We start from the raw sequence: 24387 nt of genomic DNA, 5'->3' as shown, positions 1-24387 counted from the left end.
ATGCTTATTCGGGCAGTAAGTGCTAAAGGAGTTCACAGATGATGAGACAGTGATTACTATAGGCAGGGAAGACTTCTCAAAGGAGGTAAAAGTTAAACTGAGATGCAATTGTGATGGGTAGAGAGGAATGTGTTGGGATGCTTTCTACATAGACACTGTCTGTGCAGAAGAGAAGCAGAGGGAGATGGAGAAGGCCAGCTTAGCTAGAGCACTGACTGAGTAGGGTATAGTACACATAGGAAGAGCCTGATACTTATTTAAATTTGATTTTTTAGATTAACATTTCCCAAAGTGTGTTCCACTGATTGCCAGCCCATTGAGATGCTCCTTAAAATGTGATACCATTGACTGGGCACAGTGGCTCAGGCCTGTAATTCCAGAACTTTGGGAGGCTGAGGTGGGTGGATCACTTGAGCTCAGGAGTTCAAGATCAGCCTGGGCAACATGGTGAAATCCCGCCTCTACTAAAAATGCAACAATTTGCTGGGTGTGGTGATGCATGCCTGTGGTACCAGCTACTTGGGGGCTGAGGTGGGAGGATAGCTTGAGCCTGGGAGGTGGAGGTTGAGTGAGCCAAGATTGCATCACTGCACTGTGGCCTGGGTGATAGAGTGAGACCCTGTCTCCAAAAAAAGAAAAAAGTGATACCATCGTCAAATAAATTTGAGAAGTACTGCATTTTCTCTCTCTCTCTCTCTCTCTTTTTTTTTTTTTTTTTTTTTTGAGGCAGAGTCTCACTGTGTCACCCAGGCTGGAATGCAGTGACGCGATCTTGGCTCACTGCAACCTCGGCCTCGCGGGTTCAAGCAATTCTCCTGCCTCAGCCTCCTGAGTAGCTGGGATTACAGGCACGCACCACCATGTCCAACTAATTTTTGTATTTTTAGTAGAGACGCGGTTTCACCATCTCGGCCAGGCTAGTCTCAAACTCCTGACCTCAGCTGATTCGCCCACCTCCGCCTCCAAAAGTGCAGGAATTACAGGCATGAGCCACTGCACCCAGCCTAAGTAGTGCATTTTCTACATCTGCACAGAAAAAGTTGTGAGATATCCCCCAGCAAATAATCTTGTTTCATTTTGCTTAATCCATTGTTCCCTAAACTCATTTAACCATGGAACCATTAGCCACATAACACCAAACATCTCGGAACAGTTCTGGCTTTGGGAATACTGAACTACACATATTCTCACTTACGATCTTATTGATCTTAGGGGCATATGCTTCAGGCAGCTTGTCATAGGATCTCTTTACACACACACACACAGCATCCCATGAGGCAGTGCTATGGAGAAAACTTCACTGGATTGAAAATTAGGAAGCCTGAGTTCTAGTCCTAAGTCTTACGTCAATTATGCAATTTCAAGCAAGTCAACTCTCTGGCCTTTTCAGGCTCGGTTCTTCATCTGTACAGAGAACTGAGCTTTATGGTACTTTTGAGCCCTGACTTCTCAGTGATAAGAAGTCACCTGGAGCCAGCCAGCTGCACACATACTCACTCATTCATGTCTCCACCACAGCCAAGTTGGTCCTCCTTTACATCTTGCCTGGTGGAAACCCCAAGATGCACCACCCACCAGCTCCATGCATCACCTGACGGCCTTCCTATGTTCCAGGAGAGACGCTTAGAAAGTGTACCCTCAAATTTTTCCTTCTTTTTTCTCACTGTCCCAAAGATCTGGTTTGCCTTTGTCCCCTATAACCTTTGACCCCTCCTTTACTCTCTGCCTCTTGCTGCCATTTCATATCTGTGTCCCTGTGTGTGTGTGTGTATGTGTGTGTGTGGTGTGTGGTGTGTGCATGCTGTATGGATGCATGTGGATGGGTATGGGACAGGACCCTGGTTTGCATCTCTAGCTCACATCCCTAACACCCAAGCTCATCAACACCAAGATCAAACAAGCTATGGTCAGATTATAATGCCCCAAGTACTCTAAAGAAATGCTGGGAAATAGCCCTTCTTCTAGGACATTGGAAATCATAGAAAATGCTGTCTGGCTGTTTTAACCATTCTGTGATGTCCTGGGCACAAGAAATACTAAAAGAAGCTTGAGCCCACTGCCTTCTCGTGTTCTCCACAGAATCATATTGTCAGTTTCTGGTTGACAGATGACTAGATGAACAGATTCTGGGCTGATGAGCCCTAGTCAGAGGCATCATGAGGTGGCCTCTGAGGCCCACAGTGAGCTAGGTTCTAGACTGAGCGGTTATTGTTCTGCTGCAGAAGGTGGGATTGGATCACTGAGCTGTATACCATGTGACCTCTGGGACCTTCTCTCTGTCCCCATCAGGGGCACAATTCCCCCTATGAGCAAGAGAACACCCAGGAAGTTCCCATAGCCTACAACATCAGCAAGCTAGAAGATTCTGTTCTTTCTCTCGGTCCTAATTTTCTTTCTTTCTTTCTTTCTTTCTTTTGAGATGGAGTCTCACTCTGTTGCCAGGCTGGAGTGCAGTGGCTCGATCTCAGCTCACTGCAACCTCTGCCTCCATGGTCCTAATTTCTAGGCAACTCTTCTGTCCGTATTCTATGAATCAAGTGAAGTGTTATAGAGGGTGGCTTAATTAAAGTAAATCCCCCGCCTCCAGCTCTCTCTGTCTCAGAAGTCTCAATCCAGTCCTCCCCCAGCCCAGTAGTGGAGTCCTAATGTCCTTCTACCTGGATCTGCTTTTTTCTAGCTTCGAAGTTCCTTCAACAAAGCGTTCAGTATAAAAAAGGGGCCCAAGTCAGCTTCCTCATACTCGGATATAGAGGAGATTGCTACACCCGACTCTTCAGCCCCCTCATCCCCCAAACTACAGCATGGTTCTACAGAGACTGCTTCACCCTCCATCAAGTCCTCCACCTCGTCCTCTGTGGGCACTGATGTCACCGAGTAAGTGCTCTTTGGCTCCCTGCCACCCAGCCTGTTACGGCTGCGGGCTAGAGTTGACAGGAGGCCATTAGACCTTAGACAAGCAGTACTTATTACTGACCTCTCCCTGGGCATATGAGACCAACAGATGGACCTTTCTTCTCATGCTGATTGAATATCTATGGGCAGGAGGAGCCAAGACCACCAACCATGCCTCTCAATATTCTCTAGTAACTCCAGTGCTTCTTCATGTAGCCTGGCTTGACTCCTGCTATCTTACAGGGGCCCTGCTCACCCAGCCCCCCACACTAGGCTGTTCCATGCAAATGAGGAGGAGGAGCCAGAGAAGAAGGAGGTATCGGAGCTGCGCTCTGAGCTATGGGAGAAGGAAATGAAGCTTACAGACATCCGCTTGGAGGCCCTCAACTCTGCCCACCAACTGGATCAGCTTCGGGAGACCATGCACAACATGCAGGTCAGTGTCTGGGCGGACAGCTGCAGGAAAGGGAAGACCAAGGCTTGCTGTCTGTCCAATCTGCCACCCTACCCTGTCTGTTCTTGCCACAGTTGGAGGTGGACCTGCTGAAAGCAGAGAATGACCGACTGAAGGTAGCCCCAGGCCCCTCATCAGGCTCCACTCCAGGGCAGGTCCCTGGATCATCTGCATTATCTTCCCCGCGCCGCTCCCTAGGCCTGGCACTCACCCACTCCTTCAGCCCCAGTCTTGCAGACACAGGTACCTGTGTGGGAGAAGAATCTATAAGGGTGAAGGGAAGAAAAGGGCTTATTTCACTGTTACACCATTCCACTTGCTTTGGTCAGGGCGGTAACAATGCCGAAGCCAAGCAGATGCCAGTGTCCTAAGACACTGAGTTGTAATGGTCCTTCAACCTTAACTACTTTTGAGTTTGGGACCTCCATTCCTTCTCTGTGGCAAACAGAGTTATTTTGGAAAGGATAATGATGGGAAAGTTTAGGAAAGGCTGCGGGTACTCCTAAAACCAGTTGGTTCTTTTCAATCCCCACAGACCTGTCACCCATGGATGGCATCAGTACTTGTGGTCCAAAGGAGGAAGTGACCCTCCGGGTGGTGGTGAGGATGCCCCCGCAGCACATCATCAAAGGGGTAAGGAACTTCAGGGAGAGCCACAGTGGGAATGAACAAATACTGTTACATTTATCCAAGAAAATCTGGACCCTGGGTACCTCCAAAACCAAAGAACTCAACTCCTAAGGCCTTTAGGACCCCGGTTCATGGAGTCATCTGCAGTGAAGCTCAAGAGCTTTTCCTTCCTTGGCCTTACAGGACTTGAAGCAGCAGGAATTCTTCCTGGGCTGTAGCAAGGTCAGTGGAAAAGTTGACTGGAAGATGCTGGATGAAGCTGTTTTCCAAGTGTTCAAGGTAAAGGGATACCTGTACTCAAAAAGGTTGTTCATCCTCTCGTGGAATATATATACTTTTTTAGAGACGGGGTCTCAGTCTTGTCACCCAGGCTGGAGGGCAGTGGCGTGATCACAGCTCACTGCAGCCTTGAACTCTTGGGCTTAAGTAATTCTCCTGTCGCAGCCTCCTGAGTAGCTGGGATTACAAGCATGTGCCACCATGCATGGCTTCTCACGGGATATTAAACCATCCAGGCACTGGGATCCTGGGGACCTTTGAGGCTTTATGGAGAAATGCTACCTAGGAAAAGCATATGCTCTGCACTTTCTCCATCTATTTCTGTTTCCTCTGATAGACATTCTTTGTTGTGGCTTTTACACCTGTGTTTGTATATTTTCTTCTTCTTCTGCCTGTCTTTTCTGTCAGGACTATATTTCTAAAATGGACCCAGCCTCTACCCTGGGACTAAGCACTGAGTCCATCCATGGCTACAGCATCAGCCACGTGAAACGAGTGTTGGATGCAGAGCCCCCCGAGATGCCTCCTTGCCGTCGAGGTGTCAATAACATATCAGTCTCCCTCAAAGGTCAGTCTTTGTCTCTTGGGGTGAGGTGGTGTGGCATGAAGGCAGGGACAGGATCATCAAATAATCCATCATGCATTCATTCACCAAGAACTCGCTGAGAAGGTATAATATGAAGATGCTTAAGTAATGTGAGATATAAAAAGATGAGTAAGACCCAGTCCTAACTTTGGCTCCCAGGGACACTTTTGCTAAGCCTTGGCTTCTTGCTTCACTCCTCACCCCCAGCTCACAGCATGTCCCTAAAAAGAAGATCTAAGTTTTCAAAACTAGGGGTTAAGGGACTCTTATGGAACCATGGGGCAAGTGGCTCTGAGTTTCTTCAGGGGGCTCCTAGATAAAGAAAGAAAAGCCCTTTAGGATCCCTTGCTATCCTCAAGACCCTGGTCAATACTCGTGCTTTCTGGGGTGGGGGTTCAGGTCTGAAGGAGAAATGCGTCGACAGCCTGGTGTTTGAGACACTGATCCCCAAGCCGATGATGCAGCACTACATAAGCCTCCTGCTGAAGCACCGGCGCCTCGTCCTCTCGGGCCCCAGCGGCACGGGCAAGACCTACCTGACCAATCGCTTGGCCGAGTACCTGGTGGAGCGCTCTGGCCGTGAGGTCACAGAGGGCATCGTCAGCACCTTCAACATGCACCAGCAGTCTTGCAAGGTGGCTGCCCCCCGACACCCCTGCCAGCCTTTGTTCATGCCTCAGCCTTCCCTAAGACCCTTCCTCGGCCCCTTCCTGCCTCATTGTTCCCTTTTCCTCACCTCTGCCTTCATCTTTCTTCTCTTCTGTGTTCATTTCCTTCCCTCTCTATCTATCCCCTTTTCCAGTCTTCTCCTTTCCCTCCCCACGATTTCTTTCCAGCCCCTTGCCTTTAACTTGTTTCTCCACACTTTCCCTTGCCTTTATGGAGAAAGGCTTTCCTCTCCACACTTTTCCTTGCTTTGTGCACCTTCCTCCTCAGTTGGTCATTGATGAAACTGCATTCTCCTCATTTCTACCCCACTCTCTGCCAACCCTGTCAATCCCATCCCTTCTCTTTTGTTCTCTTCCTTCTACTTTTCTTTTCAGTATTACTCTCTGACCTTGGGCTATCTGGGAAGAAGCACTCAGAATTAAATGGTACATATTACACCCTCCCCTGCCAAAACCTGATGTCTCTTGAGCACACCCTAATACTATGGAGTTGGTTCAGATATTTGCTCTTCCCAGCTCGGGGAGGCATGCCCATTAATAGTAGTCCATGGTACCAGTGAAAATCCATCTAGGAAATAGCATATGTTCCCCACCTTTGGGGAATTTAGGGGCTGCTGCTTAAGAGGGTTGCTTTAGAGCCTTTGGAACCACTGCTTATCACTCTGTGGTAATCTGCTATCATCAAATTTGCAAGGAACTAAAGGCCCCAGGGGAATCTAGATCTAGTAAAACTTCTTCAGAATCCTGATTTCCAAGGCCGATCCAGCTGCTTATTCCCAAGTGTTGACCCACAGCCTTCTTTTATTCCAGGATCTGCAACTGTATCTTTCCAACCTAGCCAACCAGATAGACCGGGAAACAGGAATTGGGGATGTGCCCCTGGTGATTCTATTGGATGACCTGAGTGAAGCAGGCTCCATCAGTGAGTTGGTCAATGGGGCCCTCACCTGCAAGTATCATAAATGGTAAGTAAGCTGGGGTCAAGACAAAATTCATCGAAGTGGGAGGAGGGAGAACCCAGTCCAGGACAACCTATGAGTTGTGTGCATGTGGCAGAAAGCAAGTGTGAAGGCAAGTCTAAGTGAATCTTTTCCCCCTTTCTCCCTACAGTCCCTATATTATAGGTACCACCAATCAGCCTGTAAAAATGACACCCAACCATGGCTTGCACTTGAGCTTCAGGTAAGACCTCTGGCTCTGGATGAACCTTCTGACCCTACCCAAGAGTCTTCAATCCTGGACTCTGGCCAGGAGGCAGTAGATAGGAGAAGGAAAGAGAAGTATCCAGAGCTTTTTGGGCTGGAAATAGAAAGTAGATGTATTTGTCATGTCAGTTACAAGGTGGAGGAGGACACTTGAGGAGAGAAAAGGACTGCTAAGCTAAGAGAGAGCCAGGTAGGTTGCTCTAAGCAGAATTAGGATTCTCTGCCCGCACACGCTGATCTGGGTCAGTGATGTCAGAAGGTTATCCGAAGAGGGCTACCAATTTGAGAATCAGCTGTACCACCCCAGGGCTGTTGCTCTGAGTTCCGATGTCCCCACTATTACTTGAAAAGAAACCAAGTAGGCATTAGTGAGAAGCAGGCAGAAGGAGGGACAGACTGGCAGGGGCTGAACCCTGACAATGTCCCCATTGCCACTCTGACCCCACTTTCCCCATCCTTGGTGGCAGGATGTTGACCTTCTCCAACAACGTGGAGCCAGCCAATGGCTTCCTGGTTCGTTACCTGAGGAGGAAGCTGGTAGAGTCAGACAGCGACATCAATGCCAACAAGGAAGAGCTGCTTCGGGTGCTCGACTGGGTACCCAAGCTGTGGTATCATCTCCACACCTTCCTTGAGAAGCACAGCACCTCAGACTTCCTCATCGGTACTGGGGTCCAGCTTCCCCCGGGGGTCAGGAGGTGGCTTCCCTTTTCCACTGTACCACCTGGAGGGATGCTCCCTTTTCTTCCTGGAGTCTTCAGCATGTAAAGGAGCTGCAAGCCTTGTGGCTTCAGACTTAGAACCACTTAACGAGCCTTCCCAACACAGTTAGCACCACTTCAATCACCAGAAAGCTAACCCCTCTCCTTGTTTTTTTCCCACAATTAACAGAAAAAAGGAGGGCACATATGTAGGAAGGAATTAAACAGCTTTCCTCACTCCCTTATCTCACTTCTACCTTGTGAAGCAGGACTTATGAGATTGCCATCTAGGCAGTCAGCACCCACTAGTCTTGACAACTCTAAATTTCCTTTAATCCTTTGACTATCAGACCCCTCTGCCTGGTACTAAGGAGTAAAAGAGGCACACAACCGGGAACATCTAGGTTCCCAGCCATCTTCATGGCCCCATCCTCTTCCCTAGGCCCTTGCTTCTTTCTGTCGTGTCCCATTGGCATTGAGGACTTCCGGACCTGGTTCATTGACCTGTGGAACAACTCTATCATTCCCTATCTACAGGAAGGAGCCAAGGATGGGATAAAGGTGAGCCCTACCCCCTTCACTCAAACCCTAAGATCAGGCTGTCCTACCTAACAAAGTAGGAATGTTTCTTAAATGTTAGGCATGGGACTACTAGGATTAGTTAGGTTCTCTTTCTAACAGGTGGAGCAAGGCACTGGGTAGACTAAGCTGCTTTCCTGCCTCCAGCTGCCATTCAGCAAATGGTACAATGACCACTGCCTCTGGGGCCATCTCTCCAGTCCTAGGCCTTCTGGCTCTAAGCCCAATTTAAACCACTCTCTAGGGGTCAGAGCAAACAGAAAAATAATTGAGCTAAGAATTAAGTAAAACCCTAATTAAAACAAACAAACAAAACCTTAGCTACTTACTAACTACTAATAAGTATGTTATATTAACCAAGTTACTTGACCTTTTTAAATACCCTCATATGTAAAAAAAAGGAGACATCACCTTCTGCTCTACCTAAATCACTGGAGTCTTTTGAAGACAAAATGAAATATGTGAAAAGATTTTTAAAAGTTAGAATAAGGAGACCGGGCGTGGTGGCTCACGCCTGTAATCCCAGCACTGTGGGAGGCCGAGGCGGGCAGATCACCAGGTCAGGAGATCAGGACCATCCTGGCTAACATGGTGAAATCCCCTTTCTACTAAAAATACAAAAAATTAGCCAGACGTGGTGGTGGGTGCCTGCAGTCCCAGCTACTTGGAAGGCTGAGGCAGGAGAATGGCGTGAACTCAGGAGGCAAGAGCTTGCAGTGAGCTGAGATCGCGCCACTGTACTCCAGTCTGGGCAACAGAGCGAGACTCTGTCACAAAAGCAAAAACAAACAAACAAACAAACAAAAAAACTTAGAATAAGGCTGGGCCTGGTAGCTCTCGCCTGTAATCCCAGCATTTTAGAAGGCTGAGGCGAGAGGACTACTTGAGCCCAGGAGCTTGGGCAACATGGGAGACCCTGTCTATACAAAAAATAAAAAAAATTAGCCAGGCATGGTGGTGCACACCTGTAGTCCCAGCTACTCTGGAGGGTGAGGCCAGAAGATCACTTGAGGCCAGGATATACAGGCTACAGTGAGCCATGTTCTCACCACTACACTCCAGCCTGGGCAACAGAGTGAGACCCTGTCTCAAAAAAAATAACAATTAAAATTAAAAGTTAGAATAAAAACTTAGTGCAAAAGGAACATGTCATTTTCTTAAAACCACCTCAGTTTTCTTACCTGTAAATTAGGGTATGATGATCACTAAAGTCCATTCCAGCACTAATAAACTGTGATGTAGTGGCTAGACCCATTGGTCATATATTATCTGTAAAAGTAACTTGTTATTGAGATAGATATCTCCTGGTGATACAGTAAATTTCTAAAGGTGCTGTCAGACTGATGCCAGAAATCATTATTTCATTTATAAATTATATTATTTTAAGGAAATGTTGCATTATTATTAGTAGCTTTTCAATTTAAAAGCATTTTCACACAGATAGTATTTGTTTTCAAGAAAGTAAAAAACAAAAAAAAAGCCGGGTGCGGTGGCTCACGCCTGTAATCCCAGCACTTTGGGAGGCCAAGGCAGGTGGATCACAAGGTCAGGAGATCGAGACCGTCGTGGCTAACACAGTGAAACCCCGTCTCTACTAAAAATACAAAAAATTAGCCAAGTGTGGTGGTGGGCGCCTGTAGTCCCAGCTACTCGGGAGGCTGAGGCAGAAGAATGGCGTGAACCTGGGAGGTGGAGCTTGCAGTGAGCTGAGATCGCGCCACTGCACTCCAGCCTGGGTGACAGAGGGAGACTCTGTCTCAAAAAAAAAAAAAGTAAAAAAAAAAATTAAGCGTTATGACTAAAGTGGAAACATTTCCTACTTGAAAAATGAAATTGCAGGGTCATGAGGTTCGTGCATGTTAAGTTTTAATGCAACCTAGGCATCCATCAGTAGATGAATGGATAAAGAAAATGTGGTATATATACACACAATGGAAAATTATTCAGTTGTAAAAAAGGAGGAAATTCAAAGCCAGGCATGATGATGCATGCCTGTAGTCCCAGCAGCTACTCTGGAAGCTGAGGTGAGAGGATCTCTTGAGACCAGGAGTTAAAGTCTAGCCTAGGCAACATAGCAAGACCTTGTCACTTAAAAAAAGGTGGGGTGGTTGGGGGATGGGGGAGAAATTCTGTCATTTGCAACAACATGGATAAACCTGAAGGACATTATGTTAAGTGAAATAAGCCAGGCACAAAAAGACAAATACTGCACGATCTCACTTATACATAGAATCTAATGAAGTCAAACTCAGAGCAGCAGAAAGTAGAATGGTGGTTACCAGAGGCTGGGCAGGGGGGTAGGTGAGTAGGAGTGGTTGAGGAGATGTTAGTCAAAGGATACAAAATTTCAGTTAGGAGGAATAAGTTCAAGAGATATATTGTACCATACGGTGACTATAGTTAATAACAATGTATCATATACTTGAAACTCACTAAGAGAATAGTTTTTATTTATTAATTTTTTTTTTTGAGACGAAGTTTCACTCTTGTTGCCCAGGCTGGAGTGCAATGGCAGGATCTTGGCTCACTGCAACCTCCACCTCTCAGGTTCAAGCGATTCTCCTGCCTCAGCCTCCCAAGTAGCTGGGATTACAGGCATGTGTCACCACGCCCGGCTAATTTTGTATTTTTAGTAGAGACGGGGTTTCTCCTTGTTGGTCAGGCTGGTCTCGAACTCCCAGCCTCAGGTGATCTGCCCACCTCGGCCTCCCAAAGTGCTGGGATTATAGGTGTGAGCCATCGCACGCGGCTGAGAGTAGATTTTAAGTGTTCTCACCACACACACAGAAATATGTGAGGTAAAGTCAGGTGCAGTGGCTCACACCTGTTAATCCCAGCACTTTGGGAGGCCAAGGCAGGTAGATCATCTGAGGTCAGGAGTTCAAGACCAATCTGACCAACATGATGAAACCCCATCTCTACTAAATACAAAAAATTAGCCGAGCGTGGTGGCGCATGCCTGTAATCCCAGCTAGTTGGGAGGCTGAAGCAGGAGAATCACTTGAACCCAGAAGGCAGAGATTGCAGTGAGCCAAGATTGCACCATTGCACTCCAGCCTGGGCAACAAGAGCGAAACTCCCTCTGGGAAAAAATATATATGTAAGGTAATACATACGTTAATTAGCTTGATTTAGCCATCCCACGGCAAATACATATTTCATAACATCATGTTATACATCATAAATGCATATAATTTTTGTTGATTAAAAAATGAATAAATAAAATAAATTGAAAAAATAAAAATTAAATATTTTTAAAAATTTTAATACAATCTGCTAAATTATCCTCCAAAATTATTCTACAATTTATACCAACTTATTTCCTTGTTTGGAAACTCAGGAAAACTCCACAGAAATCAGAGCCTCGAGGATTTACATTTGAGGAAGTGCACTTTTTTTTTTTTTTTCTGAGGCAGAGTCTTGCTCTGTCATCCAGGCTGAAGTGCAGTGGCTCACTGCAACCTCCGCAGGTTCAAGTGATTCTCCTGCCTCAGCCTCCCAAGTAGGTAGGATTATATAGGCATGCACCACCATGCATGGCTAATTTTTTTTTTCTTTTTTCTTTTTAGTAGAAACAGGGTTTCACCACGTTGGCCAGGCTGGTCTTGAACTTCTGACCTCAAGTGATCTTCCCGTCTTGGCCTCCCTAAATGCTGGGATTACAGGCATGAGCCACTGCGCCTGGCCAGGAAGTGCACATTTTTAAGGAGCCTATTTTTTGTAGAAACTACCAAAAGACTGCATGAACAAGCCTCTAATCTGTTAATTCCCCACAGTAATCATATTTCACCTTCTTTCCAGGTCCATGGACAGAAAGCTGCTTGGGAGGACCCAGTGGAATGGGTCCGGGACACACTTCCCTGGCCATCAGCCCAACAAGACCAATCAAAGCTGTACCACCTGCCGCCACCCACCGTGGGCCCTCACAGCATTGCCTCACCTCCCGAGGATAGGACAGTCAAAGACAGCACCCCAAGTTCTCTGGACTCAGATCCTCTGGTGAGTAGAAGCCATTCTAGAGTAAAAATAAGACTATTACAGAACTGAATTATTGACCAGCAGGGTGGCTCACACCTGTAATCCCAGCACTTTGAGAGGCTGAGGTGGGAGGATTGTTTGAGTTCAAAACCAGCCTGGGCAACATAATGAGACCCTGTCTGTATTTCAAAAAAGAAAAAAATAAGTTTAAAAAACCCTGAATTCTTCACACTTTTCATACATACACTGATGGGGGCCTGGAGAGTAAAGAGTGAGCACTAGCAAAGCCAGGACCAGGCTGAGGCCAGTAAGGAGCTCTAAATATCAGAATCTGGGGTTATAAAGATCATATGCCTGAGACCTGGCTTAAGCTAAATAATAATGCATCCCAGCAAGGTGTATTCTAGCAAAGACCCAAGTCTCAGGTAGATCTCATGGTGTAGGAATATCAACCAAAGAAGTAGAGCAGTAGGGCACACTAGCACTCTCTCTACTTCTGCTTCTCCTCTGACGCTATCCTGAAGACTACTTCAGCTAAATGAGTTCATGGAACTCCTGTAGAAAGCAGGCTAAGCCAAGTACAAACTGGGGGAATATCTGCAATGCCTGTAGCCAGAAAAAGACTGGTATCTAAAATATCTAAAATTTCCAAACAGAAGAATGGATAAAAGATATAAACAGCTGGGCACAGTGGCTCACACCTGTAATTCCAGCAGTTTGGGAGGCTGAGACAGGAGGAGGATGGCTTGAGGCCAGGAGTGCAAGACCAACCTGGGCAACATACTAAGACCCCATCTCTAGAAAAACAAAAAAATTAGCTGGGTGTGATGGCACATGCCTACAGTCACAACTACTCAGGAGGCTGAGGTGGGAGGATTGCTTGAGCCTGGGAAGTTGAGGCTACAGTGAGCCGTGATTGCACCACCACACTCCAGCCCAGGTGACAAAGCAAGACCCCATCTCTTAGGAGAAAGATATGAAGGCCAGGCGTGGTGGCTCACGCCTGTAATCCAAGCACTTTGAGAGGCCAAGGCGGGTGGATCATGAGGTCAAGAGATTGAGACCATCCTGGCCAACATGGTGAAACCCCGTGTCTACTAAAAATACAAAAAATTAGCCAGGCATGGTGGCAGGCACCTGTAGTCCTAGCTACTTGGGAGGCTGAGGAAGGAGAATCACTTGAACCCGGGAGGTGGAGCTTGCAGTGAGCCGAGATCACGCCACTGCACACTCCAGCCTGGCGACAGAGCGAGACTCCCTCTCAAAAAAAAAAAAAAAAAAAGATATGAGTAGACATTTGGCTAGAGCAAATGCAAATGGCCAATAAAAACATAAAAGGATCCTCTGCCTCTCCAATAATTGAGGAAATGCAAATTAAAACAAGAGATACCACTTCACATTGGCAAAAGTAGTATGTATGGAAGCATAGACTTTTATACTCCGCTGGTGGGAGTGGTTGCTGATAAAACCATTTTGGAAGATAATTTGGCAGATTATATTAAAACTTAACATGCGCAAATCCTGTGACCTTACAATTCTATCTTTCCCATAGGAAATTCTTCCAATAATCATAATACATTTTTATTAAAATTTTGACTTTGTTAAAAACAGATGCTATCTGTATAAAAATGCCTTTAAATTGGAAGCTTATTAATAATCATGTAGACAGAAGAGAATGTGGAGAGCAGATTCAACAGAAAATGCACCAGGCTTACTTAACTGAAATGGAAGTACCAATCTTGACGTGTCCAGAGAAAAAAGTAAGTAAAGAGAAGGAAGTGAGTACATAGAGGTATTTAGACTTGACATGAAGCAACACGGTTGGTAAGCTGGAGAGAAATAGGTTCATAATAATACAGTGTCTAGCTGCTGGTTTATACTCTATCGGAAGGGGAAATTGTTATTTTATAGCATTTCTCACATTCCTCCCAGTATTCGTTGGTATGTTCAGGCCTTCCCTCCTTTCCTGGAGTGCAAGCACCCTGCAGGCAGAAGTGGTCTCATTCTTTTTTGGTATTCCTCCCTAAATGGTACCTTGTCCCTTGTATAGCAGGCATACTCCCAAGTAATTGTTATACATACACGTGTGTCACAGTTATCATTGAAGAAATCCTCATTGCCTTTTCACAAACCACTCTAAACTCTGAGCTCTTCATCACTGAGAAACCAAGGATCAGACCCATGATCTAGATTTTTTTTTTTCTTTTTTTTTTGGAGACAGAGTCTTGCTCTTTCATCCAGGCTGGAATGCAGTGATGACATCAAAGCTCACTGCTGCCTCAAACTCCTAGGCTCATAGGCTCGAGTCATCCTCCCACTTGGGCTTTGGCATCCTGAGTAGCTGGGACTGTAGTTGTGTGCCACCACGCCTGGCCAGTTTTTTATTTTTTTATTTTTATTTTTTGGTAGAGTCAGGGTCTCTCTTTGTTTTCAAAGCTGATCGCAAACTCCTGGCTTCAAGCTATCCTTCCACCTTGGCCTCCCAAAGTGTTGGGATTTTGTTGTCGTTGTTGTTGTTTCCCTTCTGTGGGCAGGACCCAGAGTCCCAACTCTCATAAATCCATCTTTTTGCCCCCCTTTAGATGGCCATGCTGCTGAAACTTCAAGAAGCTGCCAACTACATTGAGTCTCCAGATCGAGAAACCATCCTGGACCCCAACCTTCAGGCAACACTTTAAGGGTTCGGCAATCACTGTCACCCCCGGACAGCAGAACACTGGCATCAGCTATCTTAGCTCCTCCTCTCCCCTCTCCTCTTTCAGAGCACTGGCTCTCCAGCCCCAGGAGGAGAACAGGAGGGAGGAGGAGATGAAAGAGGAGGGACAGGTTCTTGGTGCTGTACCTTTGAGAACTTCCTAGGAAGGAATGGTGGGGTGGCGTTTGGGAACTTGTGCCCCCTAAACACATTTACTGGCCTCCTCTAATGACTTTGGGGAAAAGATGATTCTGGGTCTTTCCCTTGACTTCTTGTTTCAATTACAAACTCCTGGGCTTTCTGGGGAGGGGTTCGGAAAACATCAAAACACTGCAGCAGTTCCTAAATGATTCTCACAAGCAACCCTGAGAGAGACAGTCATGTGAGGGAGATCTGGGGGAGGCAGGAAGCTCCTCAGATTTTCTCACAGACCCTTCCCAATTCCATCACCACTGCCAACAACTCCTCCCCCAGAGATCTGGCTGGAGCCCAGAAAAAGAAGCATGTGGTTTAAAAAATGTTTAAATCAATCTGTAAAAGGTAAAATGAAAAACAAAAACAAGCAAACAAACAAAAAACAATGGAAAAGATGAAGCTGGAGAGAGAGGAACCAGTTGCCAAGGTAGAGAGCTGCCCGCTCCTGCCCTCTGGATGACATAGGGGACATCAACAAGACGGCTGCCAACCTGAGAAGTCACCAAACCACAAAAATAACCTTACAGCCTTCAGGGAAAGACTATCAGCTCTGTCTTTCTACCCTCTAATTTAACAATGCATGAGAGTCAATAAACCCTACTTTTTTATTTTTGGTTTTTATTTTGTTTTCATTTTTTTCTCCCATTTGCCTATTTATTTTTTTGTTTCCCTTTTTTTTTTCTTTTTCCATTTTTCCATTTCCTCACATGTCCACGAGATGCTTGGGTTGCTTTTCCAGGGGCTAGTTTGGCTTTTCCAAGTGGGTTTTCTTTGGAGAATCTGATGCCATGCAATTGGCACGACACCTGCCATGCCACTATCTTTGGCATCCATGGGGCTTATATGAGACATGAAGCATTGGCTCAGAAGTAGAGGGAGAAGAGGAACCCAGTTCCCTTGACTTCCCTTTTGAGAGCACACGTTCTGCTGGGTAGCTCAATTGCCAGCCTCTGTCATGAGAAGGTATAGCCCCATCTTGATAGAAGAGTTACTCTGAGCTTTATCATGGACCAGAGGAAAACCAGGAAATTGAAAACATTCCTCTGTCTTGTGGCCAGTTTGGCCTTTCACTGCACTATTCTGATGGTGCCTGACTGAATCCAAATATCCTAGCTGGCTCTTACTATTTTTCACAAATGAGTATTCACATATAAGAGACTGAACATCCATGTGAGATCATCCCAATCAGAATATAAGACTCAAGGAGTTTGACTTGGTGGCCAATACCTGCCTTCCAAAGAGATCCTACCTTTGCAGATTTGCTCCTTTCCCATTGCCTTGAAGGTCTGGCAATCCCTGTTCTTTCATTTGACAAGTACTTACTGAGTACTCACTATGTACAAATCATTAGGTTAAAACAGACACACACACACACACACACACACAAAAGACTTGGGCCCTTAAGTTTACAGTCCAGTAGGAAATGTTAACCTCCATTAAGCTACGCCCCCTTGTTATCTAGACCTTCGGGATCACCTAAGAAATGTAGCTGAAACCCAAGGAGCCAGCTAGAAAGAAGCTTTTGATTAGATGTACAATACATTGGGGGCAGAAGATCTGGGATCAATTAAGATGGAGCCTGAAGGACTATGGAATCTTGCTTGTCAGGAATGGGCAAGTCTACTTCCTGCCATTTCTGAAAGCCCCGCGGGACCAGCTTCTAGGCTGAGCTGCCTAGTAGGCTGAAGCTTCAGGACTCTGCAAGTCAAGGATATGTGATGAGCACCGGCCTAAGTGTTTGCTCTTCAGATTCCTAAGTAGCACAAGACTTTATCAGAATCTATAGGCATACCAACCTGGATCACTCTGTTCCACCCAACCGAGGAGTAGATGCATCTGAATCTTCATATCGGTATATTTTCATTTAAGTCCAAAAGATGGTCCGGGCTGCCCCTCACAAAAGCTTCTGCATTCACGTGGTAAGCTCCCATGGATGACAGGGTTCTGTATGATGGAGACTATTATTGCTATTGCTGCTAATTCCATGAGCTGTGAAGATCCCTAACCAACTCAGCTGTAACATATGCAATTCTGTGGTGGGAAGAGGCTGTGTGTCCAAGGATGGTGCTGAAATCACTGCCTTAAGGTCTCTGCTGTGCAGAATGAGGAGGCCCCCGAGCTGGCTGTTCTAACTTAGAAGGAAGAGAAGACTGGATGGGCCTGCTTGGGATCTAGGCCTCTTCTAAACCCTATCCTAAGCTCCAGTTCCATGGCAAGGCTCAGACTTTTAATGCCATCTTAATCTGATGGTTGAGCGCTTCACTCTATTTTCTGGTGCTGCCCAGCCAGTGCCTTCTGCCATGGATGTTACTGGCTACTTGAGAAAAAGGAAAGAGGAGAACCCCTTCTTTCGTTCCAACTGCCTCCGACCCCAAAGGGATTCTTGGCTCTCTGGTAACCATGGATACCACCATGAATTTTATTTGGATCCTCAGCAGGTTGATTCTGGAGGCCTCATGCTATGACTTTTTATTTCTCTTCCTGGGATCCACCACCCTCTACTCTCAGCTGACTGCTGCATTTAGCCCAGGTCTCCAATTGCTTTCCTCCAGAAAGTGTGTTCCCGTCTAGTGAGGTAGTATTGAAGCCTCGGCTTTCCCTCTGGAGCCTGGGACCCTGTTTACAGTTGCACATCTGGGCCCCTCACTGTGGGGATTGATCATTCTTATGAAGCAATCACAGTTATATGGCAACTGCAGAAGGCTGAGCCTCCTCATGGTGCTATAACCCCTTGGGACACTCATCCAGACTTCTCTGAAGCAGAAAACCTGAGCTCCCCACTCACTGCCCTAGAATTTATGGCAAGGAGCAAATCTACAGCATTCTCTCCCACCTACGTCCTGCTTCTTGGTTGAGACTACTGGGATCCTTCAGAAAAGAAACACTGGGTCCCATAGCTAAATTCTCAACCGCCAGGCACCTTCAGAAGAATCCAGCCTAATACTGGAATTTGTGCTATTATCTTCCTCTCCAGCCCCCCAACTCCATCCCTCACCACAGTTGTCTAGGAAATGACATGAATTCAATATCTAATGTCAACCAATGGGGAGAGCCACAACTCCAGGAGAGGTTCCTGAGCTGAGTCCCTTAATTTCTGGATGAAGAAGACCAACAAGTTTTGTCCAATGTACTTGTTTCTCAGACCTTGCCTAGGCACTAAAAATAAAATACTAGGTCATTGGAGGCTAATGTGGGACCTGATGTCTGTGTGTGTGTGTGTGTGTGTGTGTGTGTGTGTGTGTGTGTGTCTCCCTCTCTCACACACACGAGAGCAGTTTGCTGTTGCTGTTTCCTACCTTCTGAGGCTTCAAAGTATTTTTTAAAATCTATGCTTTGTGGCAGCTCTACGGTGCTTATCTCTGTCTTTGTGTCAATCCTTAAGTACCCATGTCTTTTTCATGTCTAACTATTGGGAAGGTAGAGGCTGGCAGGGAAGACAAATCTGCTACAAGTCCATGGGAAGACCCTACAATGAAATCCTCATTGGTTGGTATACTGTTTTAGTCTTGAATTGCCAACCTTCCAACTGATCTATCCATATTCCTTAAGTACTAAAGACAAAATAGAGGGCTTCTTTTTCTCTCTTAATGTCTTGCCTTCTGGTTTTCCTGGTTTGCAAGACTAAGTGTACCTAATCTCACCATCTCTTCACTTCTAGCTCTCTGAAACAAGGGTCACACTACTCAGAGGGATAACCCCTTACAGTGGTCTGAGGAGTAACTATTTCCGAAAGTATTCTAAAAGAGTAGGAAGAGAGAAATGGTAGCCTGCTGCTTCTCACAGACACCTCACATCCTCACTTGGGATGGCATCCACATAGAAACCCTGCATTTAGGTAAAATTTGCCTGACTGAAGGGGACTCAGTCCTCCAAATCAAGATCAAGAAGATATCTGTGTGAGACCTTAAGAACTCTTTATTGCCATTATTTGGAGAGGGCGGGGGAATTGTCCTAATCACACATTTAACACAGGGAATAAGTGCTGAAGTGACCCAGATCACCAAGCGCAGTTCCTCATCATACTTTATTTTTGCTTTCCTTATTCCTTGGCACTGACTAAGCTAAAGTTAAGAAGCCAACTTCATAAGCCAACCCCTGTGATGGGATGGAAAAATGGGATTTTGCAGAGGGTTTATTAATAGAGATGGATATACTACTCACAAGTTCTGGCTCATGGCTCCACTGAGAAGACCATAGTAATAAAATGATCTTATGAACACTGTTCCCCAAAGGCCAAAGCCTGAAGATATTGCCCCTTATAATCCAATCAGCCTTATATTTTAATAAGTCCTGAATCAACCTGACTACGGATATATGGGGCCACCAACTTGCCAGGGTGCATGGGTGCATGTCTGCTCAGCCTAGCCCTGGAAGTGAGCATTGCCAGCCACAGATTCTGGGAAAGGTGGTAGTAACCCAGAAGATGTAGCCTTGAAGGGAGGATACCTATCAAAATGCCAAAGCTGCAGGGACACGAAGACGGTTGAAAATTCAACCTATGTATACTAGATCCTTCCAGTTTGATGGTTTGGTCATTCTTCTTCATGATTATACCATGGAGAATTTTCTGTGACAAGGGTGGTCATGGAAGTAAGTGAGTGATCCCCTGGTTTCTCATTCCTTAAAGCAGTGGTTCTCAAAGTATGGCACAAGACCAGCAGCATCAGCAGCATTTGGGAACTTGTTAGAAACGAAATTCTCAATCCCATCCCAGATCTGCTGAATCAGAAACTCTAATGAAAGGATCCAGCAATCCATGTTTTAATAAGCCCTCCTGGTGATTCTGATGCACACTAAATTCAACTGTTTTAAAGGGAAAGCCCTTTATAGTATTGGAGTTCCCACACTGAGAGGCTTTGGGGCCCAAAATAAGAAGGTTCTAGGTTGTAATTCAGACTTTAACATTAATTTCAAAGTCACCTTTCTCATGCTTCCTTGTGTTTCTGTTTTTCCATTTATGATTTTAACAAAGAAAGGTATGTGTGCTTTTGGGTGGAAGTTAGGAGAATGTTTGTGTCTTTCCTAGTTGAATACAACCTTCAGAGAAAAACCTTATGCCTTGGAAATTACTACCTGGCACACAAAGGGGCTTCAACAAGGAAAAGCAGTTGGAGGTCTCTTCCAGATTGCTCTTCTGCCGAATTATTTGTATCTATTCCGAGCTGATTATGTAATAGGATGGAAAAAGTAAAAAAAAAAAAAAAAAATCCAATTTGTATTTCCATGACAACGTGTTCTCCCAGCAACATCCCTCTCCTTTATTTGAGTTATAAAGGGCACTGCTGGGCCTGAGAACCAGGCCAGAACCTCCTTCTGTATGGCAGCTAACAGTGTAGGGCTCCAGTATCCCAGGAAGGCCCCTTATCCACACTCCACTCAGCTCATAGGAGAGTCTTGCATAATGAAGACACAGACCTGGGCACTTCAGTCCTTGTGCTCCTCCTCTCTTTTCCCCACAGCAGGACCTGGATACAGAAGTACTCAGCCAAGGTGACAGAATAAAATCCTTTTTTTGTTGTTTTTTGTTTTTTTGTTTGTTTTGGAGAAGGAGTCTCGCTTTGTCACCCAGGCTGGAGTGCAGTGGCACGATCTCGGCTCACTGCAACCTCCGCCTCCCAGGTTCAAGCAATTCTCCTGTCTCAGCCTCCTGAGTAGCTGGGATTACATGCGCCATCACGCCCAGCTAATTTTTGTATTTTTAGTAGATACGGAGTTTTGCCTTGTTGGCCAGGCTGTGCTGGAGCTCCTGACCTCAGGTGATTCACCTGCCACAGCCTCCCAAAGTGCTGGGATTACAGGCGTGAGCCACAGCACCCTGTCAAATAAGATCCTTTTTAAAAAATATCTGAAAAAAGCTTCATATCTTTACAAACTCATAAAATAGCTGATTGGGCCATGGAGGAGATGAGGCTGTTTAGAACTGGTTTTGTTTCAAGTTTGTCAGTTTTCCCTGTATGAGAACTTGGGTAAAGCACAAAGAAACATACAGTGCTAGTAACAGGTCTCCTGCGCTCTGGAACTAAGTGTTTGGAGGAAGGACTAAAGCCCGGGGGAGGTGAGTATAAAATAATTCCACTAAGATCACCTCCTCAGTCCCCAGAAGGCTGATGGTGGATCCTCTGGCCATCTCCTGTGGGGTCTTACAGCTCCTCTGCCATTTCTCTATGCCTGAAGACACGAAGATGATATCAAGGCAGAGCTACCATATCGCAGCCAGTCTCTAGGCTACTGCTGTGCAGTGGCTCCCACTTTCTAATGCTTTTTTGTTTTTGCTTTTTCTAACAAAACAATCTTTTTTCAAAATGAATTCCAACCCCTGCTAGCTTCCTTCCCCGCCTCCATACTGTTTTAGGCAGCACCGTTTATGTGACAGAGTCCGTGTTTCTCAAATGCATGGTGTTCCTCAGGTGGAGAGTGGGCAGAAGTTTTTGCAACACTTTTTTTTAAGTTATTGGGTGCAAAATCCCAAACCAGGATATGTGTATGTCTGTGTGTTTATGTTTTTTATTTGACCCTCCCCTCTTTCAACCTACCCCCTTTTATATCTAATGTAGAAAAAGCGAAATTGAATCTGGAAAGCAAACTGTTGTATATAGTTGCGGTAACAATCATGAAGAGAGAGCTGGGCTGTCCCCTCAGTAATTCATTTTAAATAACAAATTATTTAAAAATAAAATTCATGCCAGAGCCAGCTGAAGAGGCCTTCCTTCATCACCACTGAGGCCACCCCCCAATCTGGGCCCTCTGTCCATCTGGCATGTCTCCTCCCAGCAAGATTCATCTGTTCAATGCCATTTGCGTTTCAATAAAGTTATCTCCTGTACTGTCCACTGGTTCTCTAGCTCCCTCTCTGCCTGGTTTCTGTCTCCATTTATCTTGTGGCCCATTCCTTGATTGGCAAGGCCAGACTGCTTGTGGTCATTTGCCTAACCCAGAAGTAACCTGAAACCCTAAGCTAGAGTCTCCTGACTCCCATGGTTGGGGGTGGGAGGAACCCCTGCTCGCACATTATGGACATAGAATCCTTCACCGGATCTCAAAACATCCAGCCCAAACATCAAGGCTCCGGAGTCCTCCATCTGGGTTGCTGCAGTGTTTGAAAACATACCACCCTCTTGACTTTGCTAAATTTTCTTCTTGGGGTAAAAGTGAACTGACCTATTAGAAGCTGTTGTAATCAAGTTCAACTTCTTTTGGCCACTTCAAGAAAGTAAATAGGCTTACTATTCCCCATTGCAAAATTGAAGGGTCCAAGAAGCAATCTTTTCCCTATGAAATTGTAACATAACTCATCTCTGCCCTCTTAACATGGGAGGTGACAAGTGTGTTGAGAACTCTCTTCAAGCCAGTTGCAGTGGGTGTACCTGTAGTTCTAGCTACTCTGGATGCTGAGGTGGGAGGATCACCTGTCCAGCCTGGGCAACATAGCAAGACCCCCCCAACTCAAAAATAAATAAATAAATAATTGAGAAAGCTTTCTTTTGAAGTAATCTTCTGATGAGATGACTTAATCCCTGATTGTTACCAGTCCAGCATCCACAGTCTTGGAAGTGACCTAGGATTTGGTAACTCGTTTCCTTTGCCATGTGAGAATGAACTCACTTGATAAGGGTTCCTGGGAACCATTTTGAAGGCACATAACCTGAACAGCTCACTAAAAAATACCTGTTTCTGTTTGCTCTAGAACCTCCCATTCCAACAACATTCTATCCTTTCTGCCACTACATGCTTGCCACTCTGCCCTGCATTTTTTTAATTTTTATTTTTTTTTATAGACAGAGTCTGTATATCTTGCCCAGACTGGAATGCAGTAGCTATTCACAGGTGTGATGACAGCACACTACAGCCTGGAACTCCTGGGCTCAAGTGATCCTCCTGCCTTGGCTTACATCTTGCTTTTTCTTTTTTTTCTGAGACAAGATGTCACTCTGTCGCCCAGGCTGGAGTGCAATGGCGCAATCACTGCTCACTGCAGCCTCCTCCTCCTGGGCTCAAGTGATCTTCCCACCTCCACCTCCCGAACAGCCGGGACTACAGGGCGCACGCCACCACGCCTGGGCAATTTTTGTATTTTTTTGTAGAGACGAAGTCTCGCTATGTTGCCCAGGCTGTTCTCGAACTCCTGGGCTCAAGCGATCCTCCTGCCTCGGCCTCCCAAAGTGCTAGGATTAGAGGCGTGAGACACTGCGCCTCGCCACACCCTGCATTTTTAACGCCTTACTGGAGTGCTCATCCTCTCCACCTGCTCCACTATTCAGGAGCGGCTCTGCACCGTGGGCCATTTCCCACGACCAGCCGCTGACAACCATATCATCAAACTGCTCTTGTTCTCGCACCCCTTAAATGTCCAGCCATAATTTCTCAGGGAAAAAAATTTATACATTTTCAACAAATAGGATTCATTCTCAAATAGTCACATACAGCACTCACTCTGGAGGAAACTCCCTTTCACATGCCGGTGTCTCCCCTGCCCAGCCACTTCCCAGCTTTGAGGTTGGGCTCATCTAGGCTGGAAAACCAAGGGACTGGGCCGTGGTTTTCCCACTTCCACTTCCCAGTTTGCTTTAGTTTATTTTCCCCCCTCTTTGGATTCCTGAGGCTATGATGAAGAGAGTCACTTGAGCCAACTTTTTTTCAGTGTTTGGGGGGAAAAGAGTGTGGTTTAAAATAGGAGCTATTTGTGACCCAGACCTCTCTCCTTAAAGCCCTCTACATCTATTCCCATCCCGCCTCCTCTCTCCTAACACCTGAAAGATGCATGAATATAAAGTCATATATCATGAACTTTATTCCAAATGAGATTGCTAACTCACTGTGCAACTTTAGGAAAGCCCCTTAACCTGTCTGGAGCTCAGTTTTCACGTAAATCCAGTGATCCTTGCAGAGAAAGGTGCAGTTCTCGTTCAGGCAGCAGGAGGCGCTGTCTCTGGAGGCTTAGATTCATTCCCCGCCCTCCGCCCGCTCCCGCCCGCCTCTGGTGCGCAGGCGCGGCTTCGCGGATTGGCCGCGCGCGGGGGCCGTCATTCGGTGGCGGGTCCCGGCCGCGGGGCTGGCGGGCTGAGGGGAGAAAAGATGGCGGCGGCGGCGGCAGCTGGTGCGGCCTCCGGGTTGCCGGGTCCAGTGGCACAAGGATTGAAGGAAGCGTTAGTGGATACGCTCACCGGGATCCTATCCCCAGTACAGGAGGTGCGGGCGGCTGCTGAAGAACAGATTAAGGTGCTGGAGGTGACGGAGGGTGAGTGAGGCGGGACCGTCACGAGGATGGCTCAGCCGCACAATCCGCTGACCGCAGCTCCGTACCGGCTGGGGACATGGGGAGCCTGAGCCAGTTGGAGATCTGGGCGCCGAGAAGTGGAGCAGGAAGCGAGAGATTGATGTCGCTGGTGGTTATGAAAGTCCGAGAGAGGAGAGGCGCGCCTGAAGGATAGGGTCGGGGGAGGTGGAGCCTGGGAGTGGGGGAGGGAGGGTGGAGAGTTGAAAAGATAGATGGAGCCTAGAATCTGCAGGGGACGGACGTGGAGCTAG

General features: G+C 46.3%; 2 protein-coding genes across 15 annotated transcripts in view; both read left to right on the top strand.

The window, feature by feature from the left end:
• NAV1 (neuron navigator 1) overlaps positions 1–21690 on the top strand; it is a 288832-nt gene extending 267142 nt beyond the window's left edge. For all 12 annotated transcript variants that reach the window (XM_055368049.2, XM_055368047.2, XM_063709692.1 and 9 more), the window contains 13 exons: positions 2678–2874; positions 3136–3328; positions 3421–3589; positions 3882–3979; positions 4160–4255; positions 4664–4823; positions 5241–5476; positions 6320–6474; positions 6620–6691; positions 7182–7378; positions 7858–7976; positions 11796–11993; positions 14555–21690. In XM_055368049.2, coding sequence (XP_055224024.2) covers positions 2678–2874; positions 3136–3328; positions 3421–3589; positions 3882–3979; positions 4160–4255; positions 4664–4823; positions 5241–5476; positions 6320–6474; positions 6620–6691; positions 7182–7378; positions 7858–7976; positions 11796–11993; positions 14555–14650 — 1986 coding nt within the window. In that variant the 3' untranslated portion in view covers positions 14651–21690. The remainder of the gene's footprint in view (positions 1–2677; positions 2875–3135; positions 3329–3420; positions 3590–3881; positions 3980–4159; positions 4256–4663; positions 4824–5240; positions 5477–6319; positions 6475–6619; positions 6692–7181; positions 7379–7857; positions 7977–11795; positions 11994–14554) is intronic.
• Positions 21691–23642: 1952 nt separating this feature from the next.
• IPO9 (importin 9) overlaps positions 23643–24387 on the top strand; it is a 48572-nt gene continuing 47827 nt past the window's right edge. The window contains exon 1 of one of the 3 annotated variants that reach the window (XM_063709714.1): positions 23643–24048. In XM_063709714.1, coding sequence (XP_063565784.1) covers positions 23658–24048 — 391 coding nt within the window. In that variant the 5' untranslated portion in view covers positions 23643–23657. Of the gene's footprint in view, positions 24098–24387 lie in introns of all 3 variants that reach the window. The other 2 variants (XM_019028704.4, XM_019028710.3) reach the window with 2 other exon arrangements.

Source organism: Gorilla gorilla, chromosome 1 (assembly GCF_029281585.2).
Source record: "Gorilla gorilla gorilla isolate KB3781 chromosome 1, NHGRI_mGorGor1-v2.1_pri, whole genome shotgun sequence".
Classification (NCBI taxonomy): Eukaryota; Metazoa; Chordata; class Mammalia; order Primates; family Hominidae; genus Gorilla; species Gorilla gorilla.
Note: the sequence above shows the minus strand (reverse complement) of the source record. Positions and strands in the feature narration are given on the sequence as shown.